Below are 25,623 nucleotides of genomic sequence, written 5' to 3' on the forward strand. Positions count from 1 at the left end.
ATTGTCTACAAAGTAAAAATAACACTAATCATTAAGTATACAGGGCATTTAGAAATTTGGAAGTTATATTTTAAGGACAATTCCACCCATTAAATTGAATCGTATGACGCAAGAAAAATAAAAAAATAGTAAAAGCTAACATTACTTGATAACATATTGAGAACCACTGCAGTCGAGAGGGAATGACACGTCGTATTGTTACATTACAGTAAGCGTTCGATCTTGCCAGCTGAGGTTGTAATCGCTATTTGGACGAGCATTGTAATGTGGTAATATTGGCGTATTTTGTCTACATTAGCCTTATATTAATAGAAGATTTACCAATTTGTGATTATTAAAATTAATAATTAGGTTACTCCACTATACCAGATTAATAAGTATCTACTAAAATATAAGACACTTATAAATGTGAAGAAACAAGGAATTTTTCCCTTTCAACTCTTGGTGCTCAAGGACGTACTCTGAGGGATCTTTTTCAATGCCATTCAGGTTCTAAAAATTCCACGAGAAAACTAAAACTTTGTTTCCCCTGTAGATTCTACTGAATAAACAAATGAAAGAAAATATGTGGGTGTGGGACATGCCCATTTGCGAATAAGAAGCCTAACATTATTATTTTCTCGGCGCAAGAAAACGGCTGGAGCCGGTCCTGTCTTAAAAACACTAAAAAGTACGGATTTTTGATAATCCCGAAATAAAAACAATTGTGCTATTTTTACAATACATTGGATAAGATATAGCTGCTATTGCACCACTTATTTTTCATGCAATCAATTAAAATCGCGCGTTGTTTATATTCGTAAAGCGATTCATATTTTAAAATTCAGATAAGGAAAGGTCGCGAGGTCAACAGCAAACGAGGTTGACATACCGCTGGCTTGTGTTTACTACGATCAGTCGACGCTGTTGCCCTGCTAGTTGAGATTCAGTATTACATTGAGAATCGCTAAAATGGCTTTAAATAAGGTGTGTGCGCTTTGCTTACGCGGATTTAAGGGTGAATTTGGATCATTGAGTGTGATTTCGAGAGGAAGTCATTTTACGTATACTCCCGACACCGATGTACCAAGCAAAGGTGGGTACACAACCAAGAAATAATATTTTTCGAATAAATTCACCTATACTCCGCGGTCGAAATTATAGAGAGTGATTCAGACATAATAAAAAAACACTATTACCATAATGCGTATAAAATATAAAATGATTTTTATACGGTTCAATATTATTTATCTTTGTGCCGCTCGCTACGCACATCGATAGAATCTATAATTGTCTATAGACTGAGTTACACTGAACGTCGATCTATACTCTATCTCTGTCTTTTGCATTTGGTAGGGAATAGGGAAATGCTTTTTTAGTGGGTGTAAACGGACTTGATTTACCAGTCCTGAGAAACGTCATAGTATAAGCGTAGACGAGGGGTCTAATTCCATGGCTATAATAAATTTATAAATTAAAAAAACACAACTGGGACGTTTTAAAATGCTGTAATAATTAAAATGGATCTAAATGCCGATTATAGCAAACCGTAGAAAATATTAAACGTTATGTTTTATTATCTTTTTTCAATATTTTCTATATCTTGTTGCCTTTTACGCAGACACGCCAATGGATTTTCGTTCCCGGCACGCTTCATCCCCCTTACTAGCACAATAGCTAGCGATGAGTCAATCTCTACAATTTCGACCGCGGAGTATAATAGTAGTTAGAAAGTAAAAATTTAAATTATATTTGAAAGAAGAACTGTTTTTTTACGTCACTTACTCGCAATATAATTCAAATCTACTTAAAATGTAATGTTACTGTTATATATGTGCATATGGATATGTAAAATCAATTTTATCAAAAAATAACGTAATATTAACTTACGTATTCCACTTACTATCTGTATTAAATATTATTTCGTGGTATTACGTTATATTATTACTAAATAAATACAGTACTACTATCTTAATATGTTTGTAACAATATTTTTTTTATCTCCAAATCCTTGAGAACAATTATCTCGAAGCATTCTTACAAAACAGATTCGTAATTCGTACTTATTCAAATATGTACGCTTAAATGACACAATCGTTAATATTTTTACCTTATAAAAATGACGTTAAAGTGAAACAAGTCTTCCAAATTTGTTTATACTATATTAAATGATTAAATTATCTATATTTTTAGGGGAGAAAGCAAAGATGAACATGTTCCAAGCCATAAACAACGCCCTGGACATAGCCCTAGCATCAGACAAAACCGCCATGATCTTCGGGGAAGACGTTGGTTTCGGTGGGGTCTTTCGGTGTACCTTAGGCCTCCAAAAGAAATACGGAAGGGAAAGGGTGTTCAATACCCCGCTAAGCGAACAGGGGATCGTAGGTTTTGGTATAGGAGTTGCTGCTGTGGGGTCAACAGCCATCGCGGAGATACAATTTGCAGATTATATTTTCCCTGCGTTCGATCAAGTAGGATTTGAGTAGTAAACTTTATATAAAGCGGTTAAATATGATAGAAAAGATAAACAATTCTCTGAATGATTCTTTTGAGATACAGTGCAATTTTGAGGATGAGTGATAGGCAACACACTATACAGCCGTGTATAGTTTTTGTTTAACACAGTTGTATCCACTGATCTTTATTAAATATGGATGGAGATGTATAAACAAACCTGTGTGTAAAAATTGTACGTCTTTAAAGCCTAATCAAAATCTACATATTTATTCTCGCAAATATAGAAAAAGATGTATAAAAATTGTATGCAGTCTGTATAAAAACTGTTTTTGAATATTTCCGTAGAAACATATACAGATGCATCTGCGTTTTTTGTTTGTTTTCCATTCAGGATGGACCGTCTAGGCATAAATAGACCCAGTTTCGAATCAGGGAACGTTAGTCTAAAAAAAATATAGTATTCCAGCATCATTTCCGTTCTCTCAAAAGATTTTCAGATTTTCAGAATTTTTTGTAGATTAGGATTAGACTTAACTTGTAATGACAGTCCATATTTTAATAGAAGTCAGTGATTATATGAATTGTCAGTGTTGCGAGAAACAACTACTCCGAGAGCTATATGCCCCTACCGGCATTGAATTATATTCGCAACACCTAGTGCAACAGCTAGGATCGTTTGTCATCAGTTTAACACACCATGCACAGACCGGTTACGGACTTATTAGTCCTCATCAGTGTGTCGTAGGTGCGACAACAGGCAAACGACCCAGCTGTTTTTCGTCGTATCGTCACGACAAGGAAATTTTTTTGTCGTGACGATACGACGAAGAATAGCTGGGTCGTTTGTCGGTTGTCGCACCTATGACGCACTGATGAGGACTAATAAGTCCGAAACCGGTTTGTGCTTGGTGGGTTAAACTGACTGACGACTGACAAACGATCATAGCTGTTGCACTAGGTGTTGAGTATAATTCAATGCCGGTAGAGGCTCTCGGAGTAGTTGTTTCTCGCAACACTGACAATTCAAACATTATGTTACGCCCTTTGTAGGTGGCAGTCGTGCAACAAAGTACCTGCAGTTAGCAGGTCGCTTCCTACTGTAGCCATTTGAATGGCACAGTTGGGAGTCCGCACGACAGATGGAGCCATTTGCGCTCCCGCGTTCAGTGATTATATCTCTAATTATTTTTATTATACATATGTTTAGCTTTTTTAATCCTCTTGTCTAAATTTATTATCTTCTCTTTCAGATAGTAAACGAGGCGGCCAAATATAGATACAGAAGTGGAGGCGAGTTCGATTGTGGCAAATTAACCATAAGAGCCCCATGCAGTGCTGTTGGGCATGGTGCTTTGTACCATTCACAAAGTCCGGAGGCATATTTTGCTCATACGCCTGGTATTAAGGTAAATATGGGATGAACATTAAATGTATGCATTTTAATGGAAATTATAAATCACAATGTAAATTAAGTCCGGCGGTTTGATCGATTGGTTATCATAGTTGTGTCGATTTGTTATTTTCACGGACGGCGTTTTCCTTTAAGTGCCTTCAAGTGTGTTTAAGCAATATTTTTAGTGTATATTTTAGTCCAAGGCAGAGATATTATTTTGATCCAGTTACCAAATGAATTACTTTTGAAGTGACGCAATTATTTCAAGTTTGAATTGAAAAGTACTTACTTTGACCTTAGGAAACTGTGGTAGCTATACCGGAATATTGAGACGCACTGTATTATAGTCTATTAAGTCTATTAACTTTTGTAATACATCCACCCACTAGTTTTCAGGTAGTTGTACCTAGAGGTCCGATCAAGGCCAAAGGATTATTACTAAGTTGTATTAGAGACCCAGATCCTTGTATAATACTCGAGCCTAAAGCTTTGTATAGAGCAGCAGTAGAAGAAGTCCCAGAAGAAGACTACCAGTTGCCCATTGGCAGAGCGGATATTATTTTAAAAGGTAGGGGTTGTAAAAGTGACGCAAGCGGCATAACTATACAATAAGCGTAAGTATTTGTAGTTGTAAGTCCCTAGACTGATATGAGGACATTTTTATTGAAGTTGACGAAAAGACGTATACAATTTGAAATCTCATATACTTTTTGCTGTCGAAGTAAGTTAATTACAGATAACAAATTGCGTAGAAAAACTCTGGCAAACCTAATAGACAAATCAACGCGTCGCATTGGACCATTCGTTAAATATTAAGACCCTAGCAAGAAGGTCTACATCGCCGCTAAATGAAATTATCCCAAAAGGGCGAGGAGTATTTCAGGGGACTTGTAAACTAGTTTGTCTTAACTTGATATCTATTGCTTTATTCTTGCTTAGATTGGTCGAATTGGTAGAGAGATCCTCAGAGAATAATGTCGTGTCTAGAAGAAAATAATTTATTGTATAGGCTGTTTATTAAATAAACCAAATATTACACAAGAATTGTCCAATAAACAATCAAAAGATACGATAATTAACAATCACTTTTTAATTCACTGGCAACTAGAAATTAATGACAATATTTTAACAACGTTGTATATTCCAGATCTGAAATAGTAAGCATAAATAGTAACTTATTTTTAACATGTGACTACAGCTTAGTGTTTCTTTAATGGCAATTAGGTCATTTGCGACTAGCTTGATTGTTGTCACATTTTTAACAACACTTATTGGAATATCTAAAATCTGAAAACAATAACACATCTAGCCCACTTGTACACATATGACACGCAGTAACACGCCTCAGCTGGAAACAGAAACAGGATGGGATTATAAGACGTCAAACCATGCAACGTAAACATCACTTTTTTTTTGTAGATGAAATACATATACAGGGTGGCCAAACTAAAACGAAACAGAGCCATTTTCAGGAACTGCGTCAAGAGTGTAGAAAAACGCTCAGACCCGTCGATTTTAGATTAAAGGAGGACAGTCTTTGCTAGTATTTTTGACTCCGCCACTTTCACCCCCAAGCAAGGGTAAGAATCACCCCAAAATATTTAAACGGCATTGGGGGTTGAGTAATATTTCTTTTGGAAGCTCTTACAATTCTCTTTACAACAGACTTTAAATTTTATAATTCCGCCCAATACTTATTAAGAATTTTGAAGTTGAAACTTATGTACAAACAATTAGTAACGGTAAAAATGTCAGTCATTCGAGTTAACTACGCCAATGGCATAAATTTAGTATTTCTTGCATTACATTGGTTTTGGCGATTTGTTATCACTTTCGTAAAAAAAAACACAATTGTAAAAATCAGAAATGAATGCTATACACACACAATGAACGTAAAATTAGTGGATTCCAAATTATTTTCTAGTATTATTTGGAAGCGGTGGTTGATAGTTTATTTAATTGCGTTTTTGAAAATTAAACACTATGGTTTATTCCATTGCGGAAAGGGTAGATATCATTTCGCTTTACTTTATAAATGTGCGAATAGAACAGCTCAGCTATTTAATAAACAACATCAAGATCGACATGTCAGGAGGAAGTATGTTCTAGATTTAGTAAAAAAATTTCAAGAGACAGGGAACGTAGCCAATAAAAAACGAGAAATTGCGAAACCTATAGTTAATGAAGCTAGTGAAGTTACAGTTTTGGGACAAGTTCATCTTGATCCTACATTAACTACGAGGCAGCTGGCATCTGTGTCTGGGATCAATCGAACTAGCATACAAACCATTTTGAAGAAGAACAAATTCCATATATTACAAAATACATTTAGTCCAGAACTTCATGAGGATGATTATGACCGCCGTTTGCAATTTTGCGAAATAATGAGTGAGCGAGCAGGGAACTATCCACAGTTCCTTTTTAACATCTATTTTTCTGATGAATGCAGTTTTTTCTTGAACGGGACGGTAAATCATCACAATTGCCGCTGTTGGTCCGATTCAAACCCAAGAGTTTTTCACGAGGTGCATACACAGCAACCGGAAAAATTAAATGTATGGGCTGGAATTTTCGGTGACCGGCTGGTGGGTCCTTTTTTTCTACCTGGAAATTTGACTGGCCAAATGTATTTACAATTACTGGAAGACGCTATTGACCATGCCTTGACTGATATTATAGATGAGTATGATGAAGATCATTTGATTTTTCAACAGGACGCACGGTGCTCCTCCGCATTATGCGTTAATTGTCCGTCAATATTTGGACCAACGTTTTCTACGGAATTGGATTGGGAGAAGAGGCAGCATTTAGTGGCCTCCACGATCCCCGGATTTATCGCCCCTTAATTTCTTTTTGTGGGGATACCTAAAAAGTAAAATCTATAAAACACAGCCAGCGTCGCTGGAAGCTTTGCGTCAAAGAATCGTCGACGAATGCCGTCGAATCACTCCGGAAATGCTTCGGAATGTGCGCGAACGTTTCGAACAAAATCTTTATTCTTGTATGGAAGCGGGCGGTCATCAGTAAGTAAGCAACTAAACATAATTTAAATTTTTAAATGTAAATTTTTTTCAAAGTATTGGGCGGAATTATAAAATTTAAAGTCTGTTGTAAAGAGAAAGCTTTGAAAAGAAATATTACTCAACCACCAATGCCATTTAAATATTTTGGGGTTATGTTTACCCTTGCTTGGGGGTGAAAGTGGCGGAGTCAAAAATACCAGCAAAGAATGTCCCCCTTTAATCTAAAATCGACGGGTCTGGGCGTTTTTCTACAAACTTGACGCAGTTCCTGAAAATGGCTCTGATTCGTTTTCATTTGGCCACCCTGTATAGAAATCAGTATTTCTTTCACAAGTACATATAACCCGTTATTCAAAAAATAAGGTGAATTTGTTTAAAAAATAAAAAATCTTTATTTATGCTTCCAAATCAATTTTGTCGCCTTCAATCCCCACTCGATACAATGAACTTATCCAATGTTTTTTCCAACTCCCGAAACAGTCTGAAAAGTCCTTTTTTGCCTTTGCCTTCAATGCTTTCGTCGATTCGGTTATTATTTCCTCGATCGAGTCGACACGGTGTCCACAGAGTGGTCTTTGAGTTTAGGAAATGGCCAGAAGTTACTCAGTGCTAAATCAGGCAAATACTGTGGTTGCGGAACGATATGAGTTGAATTTTTGGAGAAATGGCCTCGAACTATCAATGTGTGAACCGGTGCATTATCATGATGCAAAAACCAAGAGGTGCCTGTCCATAATTCCGGCCTTTTGCGGCGAATATCATCACGTAATCGACGCGTAACACTCAAATAATATATCTTGTTAACAGTTTGGCCGGTTGGAAGAAATTTATAATGCACTAGGCCACGGTAATCAAAGAAAACTGTCAACATGGATCTCTGGATCATCCACTTATTTATTTATTTTGCGCGCCTGTGTAATTTTTAAATATTTGTCTGTAACAATAGCTTACCACGCGTCTCCTTCCAGGCTCGGATGTGACTCTCATAGGATGGGGCACCCAAGTCCACGTGTTGAAAGAGGTGGCCCAGTTAGCGAAGAGCCAGCTGAAGGTATCCTGCGAAGTGATAGACCTTGTCTCCATTCTGCCCTGGGACATGGAGACGGTGTTTAAGGTAGGTGAAGAACTGATACTGATCCGTCGACTACTTATTATTAACGACCGGCCTTGTGTTTGTTTATTGCCTTAAAACATTTCAGGGTGATCCATACGTTTATTTTTCATCGGTCTAGTACCGTAATTGTTAATGAATTATTGATATGAACGTGTTTTTTAGTCGGTGAAGAAAACTAAGCGGGTCCTTGTTTCGCATGAGGCTCCTTTGACTGGAGGATTTGGAGCAGAATTGTCAGCTAGCATTCAGGTAGTCAGTCTTTTTTAAATTTTGTAATGTAATTTTGCAAAAAGTTGTTGATAAAATTTATCAATTCTTTAACCATCTCATGTCAGTTCATTTCACAATGTTTTGAAACAAACTATAAGAGCCTCTGTCTCATTAAATTTTCTTCGTATGTAAATATAAGTAAAAAACATTTTTTGCTACCAATAATTGCTGTGAAAGAAAATTATACTTTCAAAGATTATAATCATTACTACTGGCACATATTTGCAAAAGGTTTAATTTCATTTACAAACTAGCGAATTTGCTTTACAAAAGCTGGAATTTCACTTTCAAAATGTTGAATTTTGTTTGCAAAAAGTTGAATTTGTTTTTAAACTGTTGAATTTAATTTACAAAAGTTGTATTTGATTTATAGACGTGTGGATTTGACGGATTTGACTTGAATTTGATTTTCCATATGTTGAATTTTGTTTGCAAAATGTTGAATTTGTTTTTAAAATATTGAATTTGATTTGCAAAAGACTGAATTTGATTTTCAAAAGATTGAATTTTGGCTGAATTTGATTTGCAAAAGGTTAAATTTCATTTAAAAACTAGTGAATTTGATTAGCAAATGTTTGGATTTCATTTTCAAAATGTTAAATTTTGGTTGCAAAAACTTGAATTTGTTTTTAAAAAGTTGAATTTATTTGCAAAAGTTGTTGATTTACAGGCGGGTGAATATGATTTTCAAAATGTTGAATTTGGTTTTGAAAGGTTGAATTTAATTTGCAAAAGTTGTATTTGATTTAAAGGTTGAATTTGATTTTCAATATGTTGAATTATGTTTGCAAAAAGTTGAATTTGTTTTTAAAATGTTGAATTTGATTTGCAAAAGTTTGAATTTGATTTTTAAAAGATTGAATTTTGTTTGGAAAAAGGTTAAATTTGTTTTTAAGTTGAATTTGATTTGCAAAAGGTTGAATTTCATTTACAAACTAGTGGATTTGATTTACAAACGATTGCATTTCATTTTCAAAATGTTAAATCTTGTTTGCAAAAACTTGAATTTGGTTTTAAAATGTTGAATTTATTTGCAAAAGTTGTATTTGATTTAGAGGTGGGTGAATTTGATTTTCAAAATGTTGAATTTTGTAAAAAGTTGAATTTGGTTTTAAAAGGTTCAATACAATTTGCAAAAGTTGTATTTGATTTACAGACGGGTGAATTTGATTTGTAAAAGCTTGAATTTGATTTTAAATGTGTTGAATTTTGTTTGCAAAAAGTTGAATTTGCTTTTAAAATGTTGATTTGCAAAAGATTGAATTTGATTTTCAAACGATTAAATTTTGTTTGCAGAAGATTGAATTTTTTTTAAAGTTGAATTGGATTTGCAATAGGTTGAATTTCATTTGCAGATTAGGGAATTTGATTTGCATTAGCTTGAATTTGAATTTCAAAATGTTGAATTTTGTGTGCAAAATGTTGAATTTTGTTTGCAATAAGTTGAATTTCATTTTCAAACTGTTGAATTTTGTTTGTAAAATGTTGAATTTTGTATGCAAAATGTTGAATTTGTTTTTAAAATGTTGAATTTGATTTGCAAAAGTTTGAATTTGATTTTCAAAAGATTGAATTTTGTTTGCAAAAGATTGAATTTGTTTTTAAGAAGTTGAATTTGATTTGCAAAAGGTTGAATTTCACTTACAAACTAGTGAATTTGATTTACAAAAGCTTGCATTTCATTTTTAAAATATTAAATTTTGTTTGCAAAAACTTGAATTTGGTTTTAAAAAGTTGAATTTATTTGCAAAAGTTGTATTTGATTTACAGATGGCTGAGTTTTATTTGCAAAAGATTGAATTTGATTTGCAAAAGGTTGAAATTTTCGAAAAGTTGAGCTTCTTTTACAAACAAGTGAATTTGATTTGTAAAAGCTTGAATTTGATTTACAAAATATTGAATTTTGTTTAAAAATTGAATTTGAGAATCAAAACATGTACGAAAGATACACTCTATTTCCCTTTCTATTATTAAACTATATCACCGTAATTCTAAGAAAAAACATATGTAGGGTGTTCCCTCTAAAAAATCATAAGTTAGGTCACACTTGTATAACGTGATTTTCATATGTTTTTGTACTAATTACGGCGAAACACTCTATATATTTTCTTATATATGCTAAAAAATACATGTTAAAGCTTCTATAACATTCACGATTATTAAACGTAGCGTTGAAGTAGATGGAGCTATGTATACATTTTGATTGAAAAAAACTGAATATCTCTGATTTAAAAAAGTTCTAACTGTCTGTCTATTGCAGGAGGAATGTTTCCTACATCTTGAGGCCCCCGTAGCCCGAGTCACGGGCCACGACACGCCGTTTCCCCACGTTTTCGAGCCCTTCTACTTGCCGGACAAGTGGCGTTGTCTGGCGGCAGTCCGCAATCTGATAAATTATTAAATAACATTCTTTACGGTGACTCACTCGTGTTTTCTTTACCTTTTCCTTCCGGAAAGATAACGAATGCGAGAAAAACAGGAAAACAAAAGAAAAACTAATTCAGCGGGAGTTATCTCAAAAGATACTAGAATGGAAAAACCGGCTGACGGTTTTCAAGCTTGATTTTCATTTGTTTTCCATAGTTTTTTAAATAAGAACAGTTGGTTGTGATCTAGACAGACATATTTTTTTTTTGTTTTACATCGAGGTGGTCTGTAATTACATGTCACAAAGCATACGTATGTTGCAAAGCAATGGCCATAAACTTGGAAAATTCTGAAGATTTTTCTTTTAGTTGAGCGTATTTAAGGGAATACGGCCCTACAAAGTTCAAAAATAATTTTTTTAATTTTCTGACATTCCGAAAGGAAAAAGCAAGAACTTTAGACTTTCGAATTCAGCTAATATACAATTTCTGTTTCGATAAAGCCGAGGGGAAGGTTTTTTACTTGGGTTTATAACGAAAACTTCTTAAAAAATGCAAATTCGTCATCAAACAAACTTTTTCACCACCTACTCCCAAAACAAAAGTTCTAACTGTCTCCATTGCCACCCCCGCAATCTTGGAATGCCCGGACCACTTCTGTTCGACGCAGAAAGATCCAACCTACACAAGGACACCAAAATCCCTCCGATCGAACCACTCGAAGATTTGTTACACTTTGAAAATTTATACTCACTTATACACATATTTTCCCAACATTACCGATTCTTTAAATATTTCCAATGTTTGCCTGTAACTTATTGTTGTTGAGATATTCAAAACCTACTAATTAATTTGTGCATAATGTCTTCCTTTTTACTCCAAAGGTATCGAAAAGACTACAGATTTCGCAAAAAACGTACAAGGTGATTAAAATATATATATATAAATAAATATACTATGCCATCATATAAAATACAGTCTGTAGATATATGCTTATATGTTTACTACTCCTATTTACAATTAATTTATTTTTTATAAACATTTTTATGCAAAAACGCATTTTTTTTTGGTTTTTGCTTATAAAACCTAAACAAATGAAGCAACCTGAATGCTATAAAGAGATAATTTGTAGAGAATCGAAATACGAATAAAACGAGAGCTCGATCGATCCGGTCGGATAATTAGAAACGAAGAAAACTCGGAAAAATCGAGAATTTAGCGTTTTTTTTAAATTTATTACTGCGACATTTTTTAATTTGTAGAGCTGGCCCTGTGCACAAAAGTAGTGAGTTACAATGTAGGTACTTTAAGTGTGCACAAAGCAGGCGCTGTCGGACCATTAGTTTTGGCACAATTGCAATTTGAATTTTTCGGTGCACTATTTTGTAAAATTTCTGGATGCATTGGAGGTGGTACGATTTTAATTTTTCAGCCGGATTTTAAAAGTAGAAGTATAACACTACAAAACGTATATTCTAAATTTTCCTATAAAATGATGCGAAATAGGTGAAAAATTTCGCCAAACATGCTTCAAAACGGCCGAGCGCGCGTACGCCGTCGAATAGTGGGGGAAGATCGGGAGATGAGGGGCAGTGGATATATAGGTATACAATTTTGAATATTGTTAGTTATAGTACAGTTTTTATTGTAAATTCGTTCATAAACAACTTACAAAATGTACACTAAAAATATTTCACTCAAATTTCACTCAATTTCACTCAATAATGTATCAATTTCTCTAATTCACACCCGATTGGGTGAAATTTTCACTCTATTAGTATGAGTACAACTGAGTGAAACTATTGCAGCAGAAATGAATGAGTTTTACTCAAATCCTAGTTACTGCTAACTATCAATTGAGCGATTTTGACTCTATTTTGAGGATATAAAACCAATTTAGAGTTGATTTTTTCTCTAATTTGAGTTAAATTTAACTACTATTGAGTCATTTTGACTCAGACTTGGTTTTTAATTAATTAAATATTGAGTGCAAAAAGAAATCACTCATAAATGATTAATTAGGAATACACTATACAGTGATGAAATTAATTCACTTCGCGGGGCTTCCTTCTGTCCTGGCTAAGACCCGCCAGCTGAGACCCGCTACTGCCGGCTAAGGCCTGTTCTCCTGGCGATCATGCTTTTCTGGAGCATCTAACGGGCCCCTATCAACTGTGGTCGAGGTATATTCTTTATTTAAAATCCGTAAATCATGTGAACTGGTAAATTAACGAGAATTATGTTAATTTAGTTCTAAAGAAATGATATGATACTCGCGCCCATCTCTCGTCCAAGTCAAAGAAAATGTTGGATGCAATTTAGAAGGTTCTGTCATAGAAATTATATTATTACTCACTGTACGTGTTTTTCATCTCTATTTTAGTAGTGTTACAAAAGTTTTGCAACTATAACTAATTTTTTAGACATAAAGTTTGCTGAGAAATATTTAAGTTCCTTTGTTATTCCGTACAAATGCTTTTATCTCAAGTATTACTAATTATATTAATCAAGTAAAGAAAACTTTATGTAACCCTAAATATTGCTGGGTAATGATTACGATGTTTTTATAAACCATTAAATATATTAAAAGGATTTATCAACTGTATTTTTTATTCCAATAAATATATCATCACAGCTTCCTAGAATTTTTAAATTAATTTAGTTTTTTAAAAACATTACAAAAAATAATCTGTTGAGGATAATTTACTGTTGATAACAATGTACATGGGATTTAGGAAAAATGTATATGATTGAAATCAATTTCGTTTTTATCAAGTCTTTCAAATGTATTCCCTCCTTGCTGTCAGCTGATTGCGACGTTGCCACATTAATCCTCAAGTCAGACAGAAATGCAATTATTAGTTTCTGTTTCCAATTAATACAGCTGTACTATGGTCAAAACTTACATTAGTTTTACATTAAAAATAAGATAATACTGTGTACTATCTATGGAAAAGATTTGTTTTACAATTTCTACATTTTTTTCTCAGTTATGGGCGAAAAAAGAGCCGCACCGTCCATCTTCGCCATATAAACCTATGTTAAAATGAACAACTTTCATCAATATCTCAAAATCTAGATTAAAAAAAAAAATAAAAAAAATACGATGCACAGAGGGAGCACTGGCTAACACGCTATATTTTCAAGTGCATCTGTGCATTTGAGTAAACCCGATAAACCTCCTTAAAACGAACAGAAACGTACATTTTGTAAGAAAATTTTCAAATTCACGTTTGATGTCAAGATTTCATGTAAATGTCAAAAAATGCAGGAACAAATTAAGGAATGTTCACAGGTCTCACGTCAGTGTGATTCCGTGCATTCTTACCACTCTGTCACTGTGCGCGTTTAAGTTCGATGTAAAATGCAGCTGCTTCTGGTTGTTAACATAGTCCGTCTGTTACTAGTATTTTTGTCACAAAATTATTAATTTAATGCTCTATTGATTTGCTCTGCGACTACCTTGCGATAACGCGATTGGTTATTTTCAAATATAGGAAATACAGAGCGTTATTTCGAAAATAGAGCTCTAAAACTTGCCGTCCTTAATTCCTGACATATCTTGAAATTGAAATTCCATCGAATTCGACTCACTCTGTACGTCTTGTGCATTTTTTATATATTGTCATAAAAATTAGGTAATAGTGAATGTTACGACTGGCGGAAGAGCTCCATTAAAGAAGGTGATCGGTCATAACAACACTCTCTCGACATTTCGAGATACTAAACAGAAAAGAAAAGTACTTTCACTAAGAATTGGTTATTATTTATGCAATGTATTTTTTAACGTCTATATTATGTTATTAATCACATAATTAATTATTTTCGAAGACTGAATCAAATTGTATTAGTCGAAAGATTAGTTAAGACATATATTTTTTAAATTTTTAATGACAGTCTGTTCCTGGCTGGGAAATCCAAAGCACTGCACTATATTTTTGTTTTTTCCCCTTAAAACGATACTCTTCACCTATGTATGACTTTTATACAGGGTGGCTAGATGAAAACGAAACAAAGCTATTTTCAGGAACTGCGTCAAGATTGTAGAAAAACGCTCGGACCCATCAATTTTAGATTAAAGGGGGACATTCTTTGTTGGTATTTTTGACTCCGCCACTTTCACCCCCCAAGCAAGGGTAAGCATCTCCCCAAAATATATAAATGGCATTGGGGATTGAGCAATATTTCTTTTGGAAGCTCTTACAATTCTCTTTACAACAGACTTTAAATTTTATAATTCCGCCCAATACTTTGAAACAAATTTACATTTTAAAATTTAAATTATATTTAGTTGCTTACTTATTACTTAGTTGATTAAATGTTCAAACTGATGACCGCCCGCTTCCATACAAGAATAAAGATTTTGTTCGAAACGTTCGCGCACATTCCGAAGCATTTCAGGAATGATTCGACGGCATTCGTCGACGATTCCTTGACGCAAATCTTCCAGCGACGCTGGCTGTGTTTTATAGATTTTACTTTTTAAGTATCCCCACAAAAAGAAATCAAGGGGCCATAAATCCGGTGATCGTGGAGGCCACTAAATGCTGCCTCTTCTCCCAATCCAATTCCGTTGAAAACGTTGGTTCAAATACTGTCGGACAATTAACGCATAATGCGGAGGAGCACCGTCCTGTTGAAAAATTAAATGATCTTCATCATACTCTGGAACATTTTCAATAATATCAGTCAAAGCCGGGTCAACAGCGTTTTTCAGTAATTGCAAATACATTTGGCCAGTCAAATTACCAGGTAGAAAAAAAGGACCCACTAGCCAGTCAACGAAAATTCCAGTCCATACATTTAATTTTTTCGTTTGCTGTGTATGCACCTCGTGAAAAACTCTTGGGTTTGAATCGGACCAATAGGGGCAATTGTGACGATTTACCGTCCCGTTAAAAAAAACTGCATTCATCAGAAAAATAGATGTTAAAATGGAACTGTGGATCGTACCCTGCTCGCTCACACATTATTTCGCAAAATTGCAAACGGCGGCCATAATCATCCTCATGAAGTCTCTGGATTAAATGTATTTTGTATGGATGGAATTTATTCTTCTTCAAAATGGTTTGTAGTTCGATTGATCCCAGACACAGATGCCAACTGCCTCGTACTTAATGTAGAATCAAGATGAACTTGCCCCAAAACTGCAACTTCACTAGCTTCGTTAATTATAGGGTTTCTCAGTTACTCGTTTTTTATTGGCTACAATCCCTGTCTCTTGAAATTTTTTTTACTAACTCTAGAACATACCTCTTCCTGACATGTCGATCTTGATGTTGTTCATTAAATAGCTGAGCTATTCTATTCGCACATTTATTGTTCATAAAGTAAAGCGAAATGATATCTACCCTTTCCGCAGTGGAATAAACCATAGTATTTAATTTTCAAAAACACAATTAAATAAACTACCAACCATCGCTTCCAAATAATACTAGAAAATAATTTGGAATCCACTAATTCTACGTTCATTGTGTGTGTATAGCATTCATTTCTGTTTTTTACAATTGTGTTTTTTTTTTACGAAAGTGATAACAAATCGCCAAAAATCAACGTAACGCAAGAAATACTAAATTTATACCATTGGCGTACTTAACTCGAATGACTGACATTTCTACCATTACTAATTGTTTGTATATAAGTTTCAACCTTAAAATCAAAATTCTTAATAAGTATTTGGCGGAATTATAAAATTGAAAGTCTGTTGTAAAGAGAGGATTGTAAGAGCTTCAAAAGAAACACTTATTACTCGACCCCCAATGCCATTTAAATATTTTGCGGTGATGCTTAACCTTGCCTGGGGGTGAAAGTGGCGGAGTCAAAAATACCAGCAAAGAATGTCCCCCTTTAATCTAAAATCGACGGGTCTGAGCGTTTTTCTCCAATCTTGACGCAGTTCCTGAAAATGGCTCTGTTTCGTTTTCATTTAGCCACCCTGTATAAGGTTGCTGACAGCTATCTGCGTTGCAAATCTATCTGCTTTATAATGTATCGAAAGGCGTGTACGTTTTTTGCCTTTCAATTCTATCAAATTGAAGTGAAGACTCAAGAGTATTGCATTTTTTTTTTTTTATTATTACATAATATACGAAAGTAAAAGGCCAGTAAATAGGCTTGTGCTGCTCGAAAATTATTACGAAAGCTTCATTGCGCCTAGGGTTTTTTAAATGAGTTTGAATATGTTATTAATTATTTTTTTATGTCAGCCGCGAAATCAAAATTGGCAAGTGACCGAATTAGAAAGAAAGGCCTATTTGAAATTTACAAGTATAAAAATGTTGAAGGTTTGCTGTTAGTTTAATTTGATATTTATCTAAACCGTCAGTTTGTTTGTTCAAATTCAAAACAAACAATTACGGATCTACACTGTCGAAAAGCGACAGTCTGGTGGTAATAAATTATAAAATAATAAACATAAAAAAGCACCTTTCAAAATCCGCGTCCATTTGAATTCCTCATTAATTGTCTCAAAGGACATTCATTAACCTGTCCGGTGTAAACAGCAAGTAAAAGTAAAAAATTGTCACGTACAAACACACATTTACATTATATTTACACATTTACACAATCGTGTTATTTATACTGCGTCTACCGACCGGTTTCAAACCAAATACATTGGCGTTGGGCTGGGTATGAATTGCATTTCAGTTTCGACTTGTCTTTCATATTGTTTTATTCTATAAAAATTAAAGGTAAGCTTCTACAGTCATCAATTTCGCTATTTTTCCTTTTTCGAACTTTTTGGAACCTATGCATTTTGGAAGAATAATTTTGGTAAAAAAACTTTGAAGTATAAAAAAAACAACACACCAAATTTCATTAAAATCGGTTCGATAGTTTTCGCAAAATAAGTTAACACCCTTTTTTTATTTTTAAACAATTGGATTATATTTACCAATTTGCAATTTAGTTTTTTACAAAAATTTAAATTTTAATGTACTCGGAAAGACGCTTCTTTTTCTAAAAAAAAAGTTAAATTCCGTTCATTGGTTCTCGAGATATAAGCGATCAAAGTTTATCGGCATTTATCGTTAGTTTATAAAAATTTAGCAATAATCTTTGATCCAGTGGCTTCTTTTTTTCCGAGTTCTAAGCTGGAAAAAATTTTCATATCCATAAGTTATCGGCAACATAGATAAATCAGCGAAAAAGCTATCTCGCACGCGCGAAAAGTGACTCAAAACACGAAAAGTGGGGGAGGGGACTTTCGTTCCGAGACTAAATTCGGAGGTTCAAAATGCGAAGATATGAAAAAAATTGCATTATCTCTGCTTCTGTTGGACCAATTTCGATCTTTTTTTTAATCCGATGTCTTGCGAGCCAAGTAATTCGAATATCATAATGCCAACTGTCTAATTTGCACATATTTTGTTATAAACAAAGTTTATTATTTATGCATTTAATATACTGTATACTTTACCCTATGCTATTGCATTATTTCAATGAAAAAATTTGTTTACGTATATATTTCACCACTCTGAATGTATTTAGTTATAATTATTACAATTATTTAAGTACCTAATTTTTGTTTAAACAAATTGAAAAAAAATTATTTGGAAATTATTTTTTTTGTTAAATACAAATAAAATTAAGAAAAAATAGTACTTTAAAATTATAATTTTTGAAAAAACTAAATTGCAAATTGATAAATGTAATCTAATTATTTAAAAATAAAAAAAGTGATAAAAAAATCAACCGATTTAAATTTTTCAAAAACCATTTGAAAGGTTGAGCGGTCTTTTCTATGTGAAAAAATTTTCAAGTATCTAGATGCTTTCTTTGAGGCTGTGCAACATTTTGAAAATTCGAATATTTTTTTCAAAATTTTTCTTGAAAAAATTATTTTGCGAAAACTATTGAACCGATTTTAATGAAATTTGGTGTGTTGTTTTATTATAAGTACTCTTTACTTACAGTATATTGTGCAAAATTCAATTCTAAAACTTTTTCCTCTTCAAAATTCTTCCAAATCGCATAGGTTCCAAGATATAAGTAAAAAACTCAAAATAACGTAAACAGCAAATAAAATTATTAATATCGAAAACCAACCTGAGAATTTCCAGAAAAGAACAAAGTATTGTTGGTAACACAAATATTATGAATCTTTTTTAACATAAATATTAACAACAAACAAGTTATATTTTTTATATAAATTTATGACCAACCACACTCAGAAAGTGTATTTTCGAGTATTGTAATTACTTTCTGATCTTAGCGCGTAAATTACTACAATTGTTTCATTTATATCCATTTCCTATGCTTAATCTTTTTGTTTAAATCTCTGTAAAAATATGGTTCTTATTGAAAAAAAAATTTTTATCAAGATTTTTTTATTTTGTCAAGTTAATGTGAGACGAACAAGACAAAATTTTTTAATTCACGATAATAATATTACTCACTTTTCTATTTTAACAGAATAAACTAATTAAACACAGCAAAAAATGATACAGATTTAAAATTAATTATTTCCATCGAAAAGCAAATTGTCTTCATCTCAAAAATTAAGATTTCCCGTCTTGAATATTTTCAAATTACAATTTCATATTCCATCCCTTAGAACAGTAGGTTTCACGAGAGTGAAAACTCATGGCTCTTTTATTTATCGAAAAAAATATACGATTTTGTAAATTGTACAAGGTGAATTTGTCAATATAATGACAGTTCTTATAAAAATTGCATTTATTAAATCGGACTTATCCATTAAACTCTCTTTTTTGCTAAACATGAGCTGTTTCTAGTATAATTTAGTCCGTTTCCTTCCCCCTGCCGGACGCCTCTGGCGGACAGCGCTGCTAAGCTGGTGTTAAGATATGCAGTTTCGTAGTTTTGTAGTTTTGCCTTAATGGTGTAACAATTCAGAATGTTTGGCCTCAGAAAGCTACAATTAGAAATCGAATGTGAATTGCTCGCTTCAAGTAGCCTGGAACCAGATTGGGGAACGGGGGGAAGGGAGGGGGATCAACCGCCCGCACTACCAACGTCCTTGTCAAGGATATCAACTACCGTTTACATTCAACAATGATCAAACGCTATAGTCCGGCGGTCAGACCCAGAAAATAATCCTTTAGTCGTATTTGGTTGGTAGATATAAAATCTGTAATTATACGCAAGTGTAGATGAAAACGGGCTTGCTACCTTTTCGGATATTACCACAAAATGGTGTAATATGACAAAAAAACAATAATTTAAAAGAATATAAAAGGGTAACCAATTTGGCGAGCAGTCGCGACGTGCTATATTATGTTTTAATTGCGCCATCTGTTAACAGGAAGTACAACTAAAATCTCGTACCACCGTTACTTAAGGAAGAAGTTTTCTGTAATAGTATCGTGATAGCGCAGTTTATAAAAAAAATGGTACAGTACGTCACAAGGTTTATAACAATGGCGTAGAACTCGAATCAAAATTTTTATAGTATTTATTAATTATTAGCGAAATTACCCGTACATTTGCAGTAACTTTTACTGTAGAAAAGTGGTGGGGTATTGCAACATATTTCTCCAAAATCTGCAAGACGATATGAAACAGCTGATAACGATTTAACAAAAATAAAAAAACATTTGTAAATGTGTTGAACTGGCTTATTTTGAATACTAGGGAATGAAGCAAACCTTCAACATTATGAATTTGAAAGTCGACAGTCCCACTGAAAATAAAGAGGATGCAAAAGAAGAAAAACCTGAAGACAATTCATCTTAGAGAGAGAAAGTGAAATCGTTTTACTTTTGGAATTGCTGTTTCCAAAATACTATAGTGGCAACTGTTTCAGACATTCTCCCTCATGTGCTCAGGATTTTAGCTTATTCTGGTGCAAACTATTACCTCTATCAAACCAAAAAACATGGGGTATGGACTACTTCAGTTGTGGAAATATACACTGAAGATTCTACTGAGAATAAAATTCAAGTTAATTAGAGTATATTCCAAAATCGTTAAAAATTCTGATTCATTTGCTCCGTCAGTATCTATCGAAAAATAATTCTAGCAGTATAATTGGAACTTGAGAACAGGAGAATAAACTTGACCTACTGTAACATTGGGAACCTCAATTTGCAACATTCGAACAAATAAAATGATGGTGGTTGATTAGTATGAGCTGTAAAATTGGTCCATTTGAAATAATTTACGTTTTCAAAATGAATTCAAATTGAATCAAATTATTGAAGCAATATATCCAAATATATTAATAAGTATTTAACAGCTAAGAGTTTTTTGTCTACATTTTTTGATAGTTTTCGAAAAAAAAATAGTGAATATAAACTGTTAAAGGATGTAAATACCATGTGATTCCAGTTCTATTCATATTCCAAAACATTTTTTATGAAAATTTATTATCTAAATAAATTTATAAATATTTATTTAGATAATAATTTATTTATTATAATTTATTTATTATATATAAAAAGCAAATTAATAAAAAAAGATAGACAGATCAAATGAAAATTGTGTGTTTTCTAAATTAACATCAGTAAACCGAGTACGATGCTTATTTTTATTAATTTTCATGATTGAAAAAAGCTGCTCACATTTATACGTGCTTTCGAATTATTTTTCGTGCGAAAACTCTCAACTGTGGATACTTTTCTTCCAAAAGGTATGTTCTGTAAAATTCGCTTAGTTCCATATCATCAAATTTAGACTTCAAATATGAGTCTTCTTGAAGTTCGATCAACTCCATTTGTAGGTGAAGCGGAGCATCTTCCACATTACACTTACAAGGATTTGCAAAAATATTAAAAGTGCTATCCATATTTTTAAAATCGGAAAATCGATCAGTGAATTGCTCTGACAGTAGTTCCAGTTCTTCGGCATAGCGACTGTATTCAATGTTTTCGTAACTGGATAATGTTAAAAAATGAAAACAGTTTTTACTTCTCATTTGTGTTTACCACAGTGCAAGATAAAAAAGTATATGTTTTTTTGTGACTTCAGTGATTCACAATATTCTTTCATCCTTTCCAACTTTTGTACACCCATGACCATTTAAATTTCCCGCCATATTCCCTAATCTATTTCAGTATTCAGGTCAATGTACACCCCACACATTAATAAAAGCTTTTAGTTAAGTGCAATAAAAAGACGTTGGCTAGAGGCCTAGAGGCAAATTAAACTTTCGGAAAACCGTTTTTCAGATTTTAATTTACGTTTACAAAATTTATAGTACCTTACCGCTTCTGAAGGTCATGTCATGGTACAATTTTATAGCATTATTTTCTTGTGCGAGAACCACCTTCCAGATATTAATTGCATTACAAGATTCTTATGGGCCAGCTGGTCGGCTATCAGTGGCAGGATGAGCGGGAGGGGGGCTGCAGCCACCGGTTTCTGCTTCTTGGCCAATGCAGACCACCGCTTTATGCAATAATTGGGCATTAAGCTAATTAGACACGGGGTGCTCGTTGGGAAACGATTTTCAAGCACCTCTATTAGCAGTTGTATAATAAATAGTAATGGGTTTGCAAGGATCCGCCGTGTTGTATCATATTTATCAGTTGTATTGTAATTCCCGTAGAGACGAAACCACATTCTTTTCTCGCCAGCGAAACAGTTCGATTGTTATTGCAGACAAATAGTTATAAATAAACTCAGTTTGAGTAAATCGATTGGGTTTACTTCTTCAGATACTACAGTTGTTCACTTCGTACAAATATTTTGACGTACATACGTGAGCAGAATTATAAGGGGCCCTTATTAAAGGCATCATATTTGATTTATGTTTATAAAATATACTGTTATTGTTTTTATCTGGAATTATTTGCAGCGACATAAGATAAATTATTAAGAAATCGTGCGAGTTGCGGTTTTGTAAGAAAAACATTTTTGTGGGAGAAAATTAAAGTCTATTTTAAGTTGCAATTGTATTTGTTTACAACTATTTTGTTAAGTGGCTATTTTTAGCTCTGCTGAGCACTTCTTTTTTAACTAGTAATTGCCTTCATCTGTTTCTGTCATTCATTAACGCAATTTTTGTTTGTTTACGCTCGATATTACGATCTCTCGTTAAATTACATAGAAGGTTTGTTAAAATGAGTGGATGCTCGCGTTGAACTAATTCTTTAGAACAGAAGCCAGCTGGTTTTCTACCAATGGATTGTGATCATGATTTATTATTTATTTGCCATTATTATTAAAGTTGTATTATTTGGAAACAGAAATCTTCACTAATTAACCTCGGAAAAGTCATATCATCCTTCAAAATTTAGAAAAATACGAGTTAATTCTTAACAGTGTTTTCTATCTAAAATATGATGTTTTTATTTTATACACCGTGTCCACCTAGTGCGCGTAAGTCAATATATGTATAGGTTAATAAAAGATATAACTTAATTTTTTTAAATGGAAACCTATATTTTTTATGGCATTATCGAATTCTACTTGAAAAATTAACAGGACTTTGTGTTATGACCCCTATTAAAATATTTATAGTTTTCGAGATAATTGACTTCATTTTTTTTTTATGTTTCGTTACTTCTAGTAGTTGACATAATTATGATTGTATGACAGCTAGAAATTATTTGTTTTTCAGGAACTGTATAGTGAAGATGGCTCTTTCAAAAAACGTATCAAAAGTTGGCCTGCGATATACAGGGGGCAAAATAAATCGTGCCAAACCTGATAATTTAAAATTTGAAAAATCGCGACTTTTTCAAATAGAACACCCTGTGTTTTATGATTTCATTAGATGCCTTTCTGAAGACCCTACAATTTTTTAATAGCTTTCCCTATACCTAAGTTGCGTAGTTTTTGAAAAAAAAAACATTTTTATGTAAAATACCGGATTTGCGCCCGTTCCTTTGTCGGGAAAAATATTGTAAGGGTATTTATTTTTATTAAATTTATTAGTTGTCTAGCTACACTATTTAAAATAAAAATTAATAACTGAAAAATTTAGATATTTGAGTTTAATAAATAAGTCTTTATGGAAAGTTACCATTTATTTGTAAATAAAATCAAAAAACCATAAAATCGCTACAAGTGATTAAGAATTAGCAAAATATGGGAAATGTTTGCTAGCAGCACGTATTTACAAAGCAAATAATCCAAATTTACAGAGATTCCCACTGTTTTGAAAATGTGAAGGAAAGGTTTGAATGAACAGCAAATGCGAATTATGAGAAAACTACCAGGAGACATGAAAGTAACAACGATAATATTTAGTTTAAAGTTGTGGCGTCTGCTGTTGAAAATCCAAATATTAGTGCCAGGAAATTAGTAGTAACCTTGGAGTTTTCAAAAGCTTGACAAATAAAATATTGAAGAAGAAGTTTCATCCGTATCATATTGAAAATCAAGCACTGTTACCGTAGTTAGGAAAGTTATTAGTGAAATTGGAGATTAAAAAATTTGGATGAATAGAATTTTGAAAAATGAATACTCATAGTCGCAAGCTAACTTAAAATAAATGTTCAAACTGTCCACCGTTGTTTTCTACACAAAGCATTAATCTACGATGAAAATGAATGTGGACATTTCTTAACATTTGAGGCGTTATAGTTAGAAACTCGTTTTTAATATTTTCTTTTAAGTCTTGAATATCCGTTGGTGGTACTTATACTGGTGGTACGTATACTCGCTCCTTGATATAACCCCACAAGAAAAAGTCCAGACTATTTAAGTCAGGCGAACGTGTGGGCCAAGGAACTGGACCACCAGGACCTAACTACTGGTTTGGATATACGTGATTTAGGTGTTCTCTAACCTGAAAGATAAATAGGTAATAGGAAAAGTATAATAACAATAAAATAATCACATTACAGCCAAAGGAACGGGCGCAAATCCGGTATTTTACGTAAAAATGGGTTTTTACAAAAACTACGTAACTTAGGTATAGGGAAAGCTATTAAAAAATTGTAGGGTCTACAGAAAGGCATCTAATGAAATCATAAAACACAGGGTGTTCTATTTGAAAAAGTCGAGATTTTTCAAATTTTAAATTATCAGGTTTGGCACGATTCTTTTTGCCACCTATATGTCGCAGGTCAACTTTTGATACGATTTTTGAAAGAGCCATCTTCACTCTACAGTTCCTGAAAAAAAATAAAATTTCTAGGTGTCATACAATCATAATTATGTTAACTACTAGAAGTGACGAAACATAAGAAAAAAAAAATGAAAAGTATATTATCTCGAAAACTATCAATATTTTAATAGGGATTATAACACAAAGTCCCGTTAATTTTTCACGTAGAATTCGATAATGCAATAAAAAATATAGGGTTTCATTTAAAAAAATTAAGTTGGTACCTGCCCAGGAAAAACTGAACACCCTGTATATGCAAATATATTTTCACTCTGTCCATCTCGGGAAAGTAGGCTCTGTAGAACCTAGAGATTGGATTTACGCGCACTAGGTGGACACGGTGTATAAAAAAAAATTGTTAAACATGGAAAAGCGTCTTTTTGTGTAAATTAATTATGAAAAGTTTTCAAAAATATGTGCAACCCTCTTCGAGATCCTAGGGTCGACTTTAGATAGACTATTCACGCCTCAAGCGATACGCTTTCAACAAGGTTTCCAATCGAAAAAAATATGTTTATTCTTAATCATTGTTTATTAACATATAATATATATCTAATACAAGGACCATACAAGCTTTTGAACGTATCGGCTACTGTCCTCGTATCCGTCCTGGTTAATGAACTGCAACGTGCTAGAGTCGACGTTCGATCACACCCTATGATGGCTCTGCTGTGGTCGCTCCTATAGGGATCTTCGCCTTAGGACTGAACTTTTGGCCTCTCAGGATTTTCGTCTCCTGTAACTAATAATTGTTCAGTAACTAATAATTGTTTCAGTTCAAGACATTTCAACCTAGTTCCAGCAAAAAGCCAAATTTAAATAACGTTAACAATGCCTTACGTCCAAGCCCGACTCCCATCGTTCTCCTCCATCGAGTCTAACGCAGCTAACGCGCTGTGTATACGTTTACGTTGCGTAACAACTGATATGCAATTTAAGAGATTGTTGTTTGCACAAGGTACAAAATCATTAAATTAATTTCAAAAGCGTCGACTATA

General features: G+C 33.2%; 1 protein-coding gene across 1 annotated transcript; it reads left to right on the forward strand.

Annotated features, from left to right (window-relative positions):
- Positions 1 to 879: 879 nt before the first annotated feature.
- On the forward strand, positions 880 to 10,659 carry LOC108911424 (2-oxoisovalerate dehydrogenase subunit beta, mitochondrial). The gene is made up of 7 exons (XM_018716360.1): positions 880 to 1,075; positions 2,173 to 2,453; positions 3,690 to 3,845; positions 4,229 to 4,400; positions 7,824 to 7,969; positions 8,132 to 8,218; positions 10,500 to 10,659. Exons 1-7 carry the CDS (start codon positions 952 to 954, stop codon positions 10,638 to 10,640), a joined length of 1,107 nt encoding a protein of 368 aa, XP_018571876.1. The 5' UTR covers positions 880 to 951; the 3' UTR covers positions 10,641 to 10,659.
- The last annotated feature ends 14,964 nt before the right edge of the window (positions 10,660 to 25,623 follow it).

Source organism: Anoplophora glabripennis, unplaced genomic scaffold (assembly GCF_000390285.2).
Source record: "Anoplophora glabripennis isolate ALB-LARVAE unplaced genomic scaffold, Agla_2.0 scaffold473, whole genome shotgun sequence".
Lineage (NCBI taxonomy): Eukaryota > Metazoa > Arthropoda > Insecta > Coleoptera > Cerambycidae > Anoplophora > Anoplophora glabripennis.

Excerpts from the sequence above, each read along its gene's own strand:
- LOC108911424 (XM_018716360.1), top strand. The coding sequence starts at position 952 with ATGGCTTTAAATAAGGTGTGTGCGCTTTGCTTACGCGGATTTAAGGGT. Across the intron at positions 1,076-2,172 it reads CACCGATGTACCAAGCAAAG|GGGAGAAAGCAAAGATGAAC; the intron begins GTGGGTACACAA and ends CTATATTTTTAG. Across the intron at positions 3,846-4,228 it reads CTCATACGCCTGGTATTAAG|GTAGTTGTACCTAGAGGTCC; the intron begins GTAAATATGGGA and ends ACTAGTTTTCAG.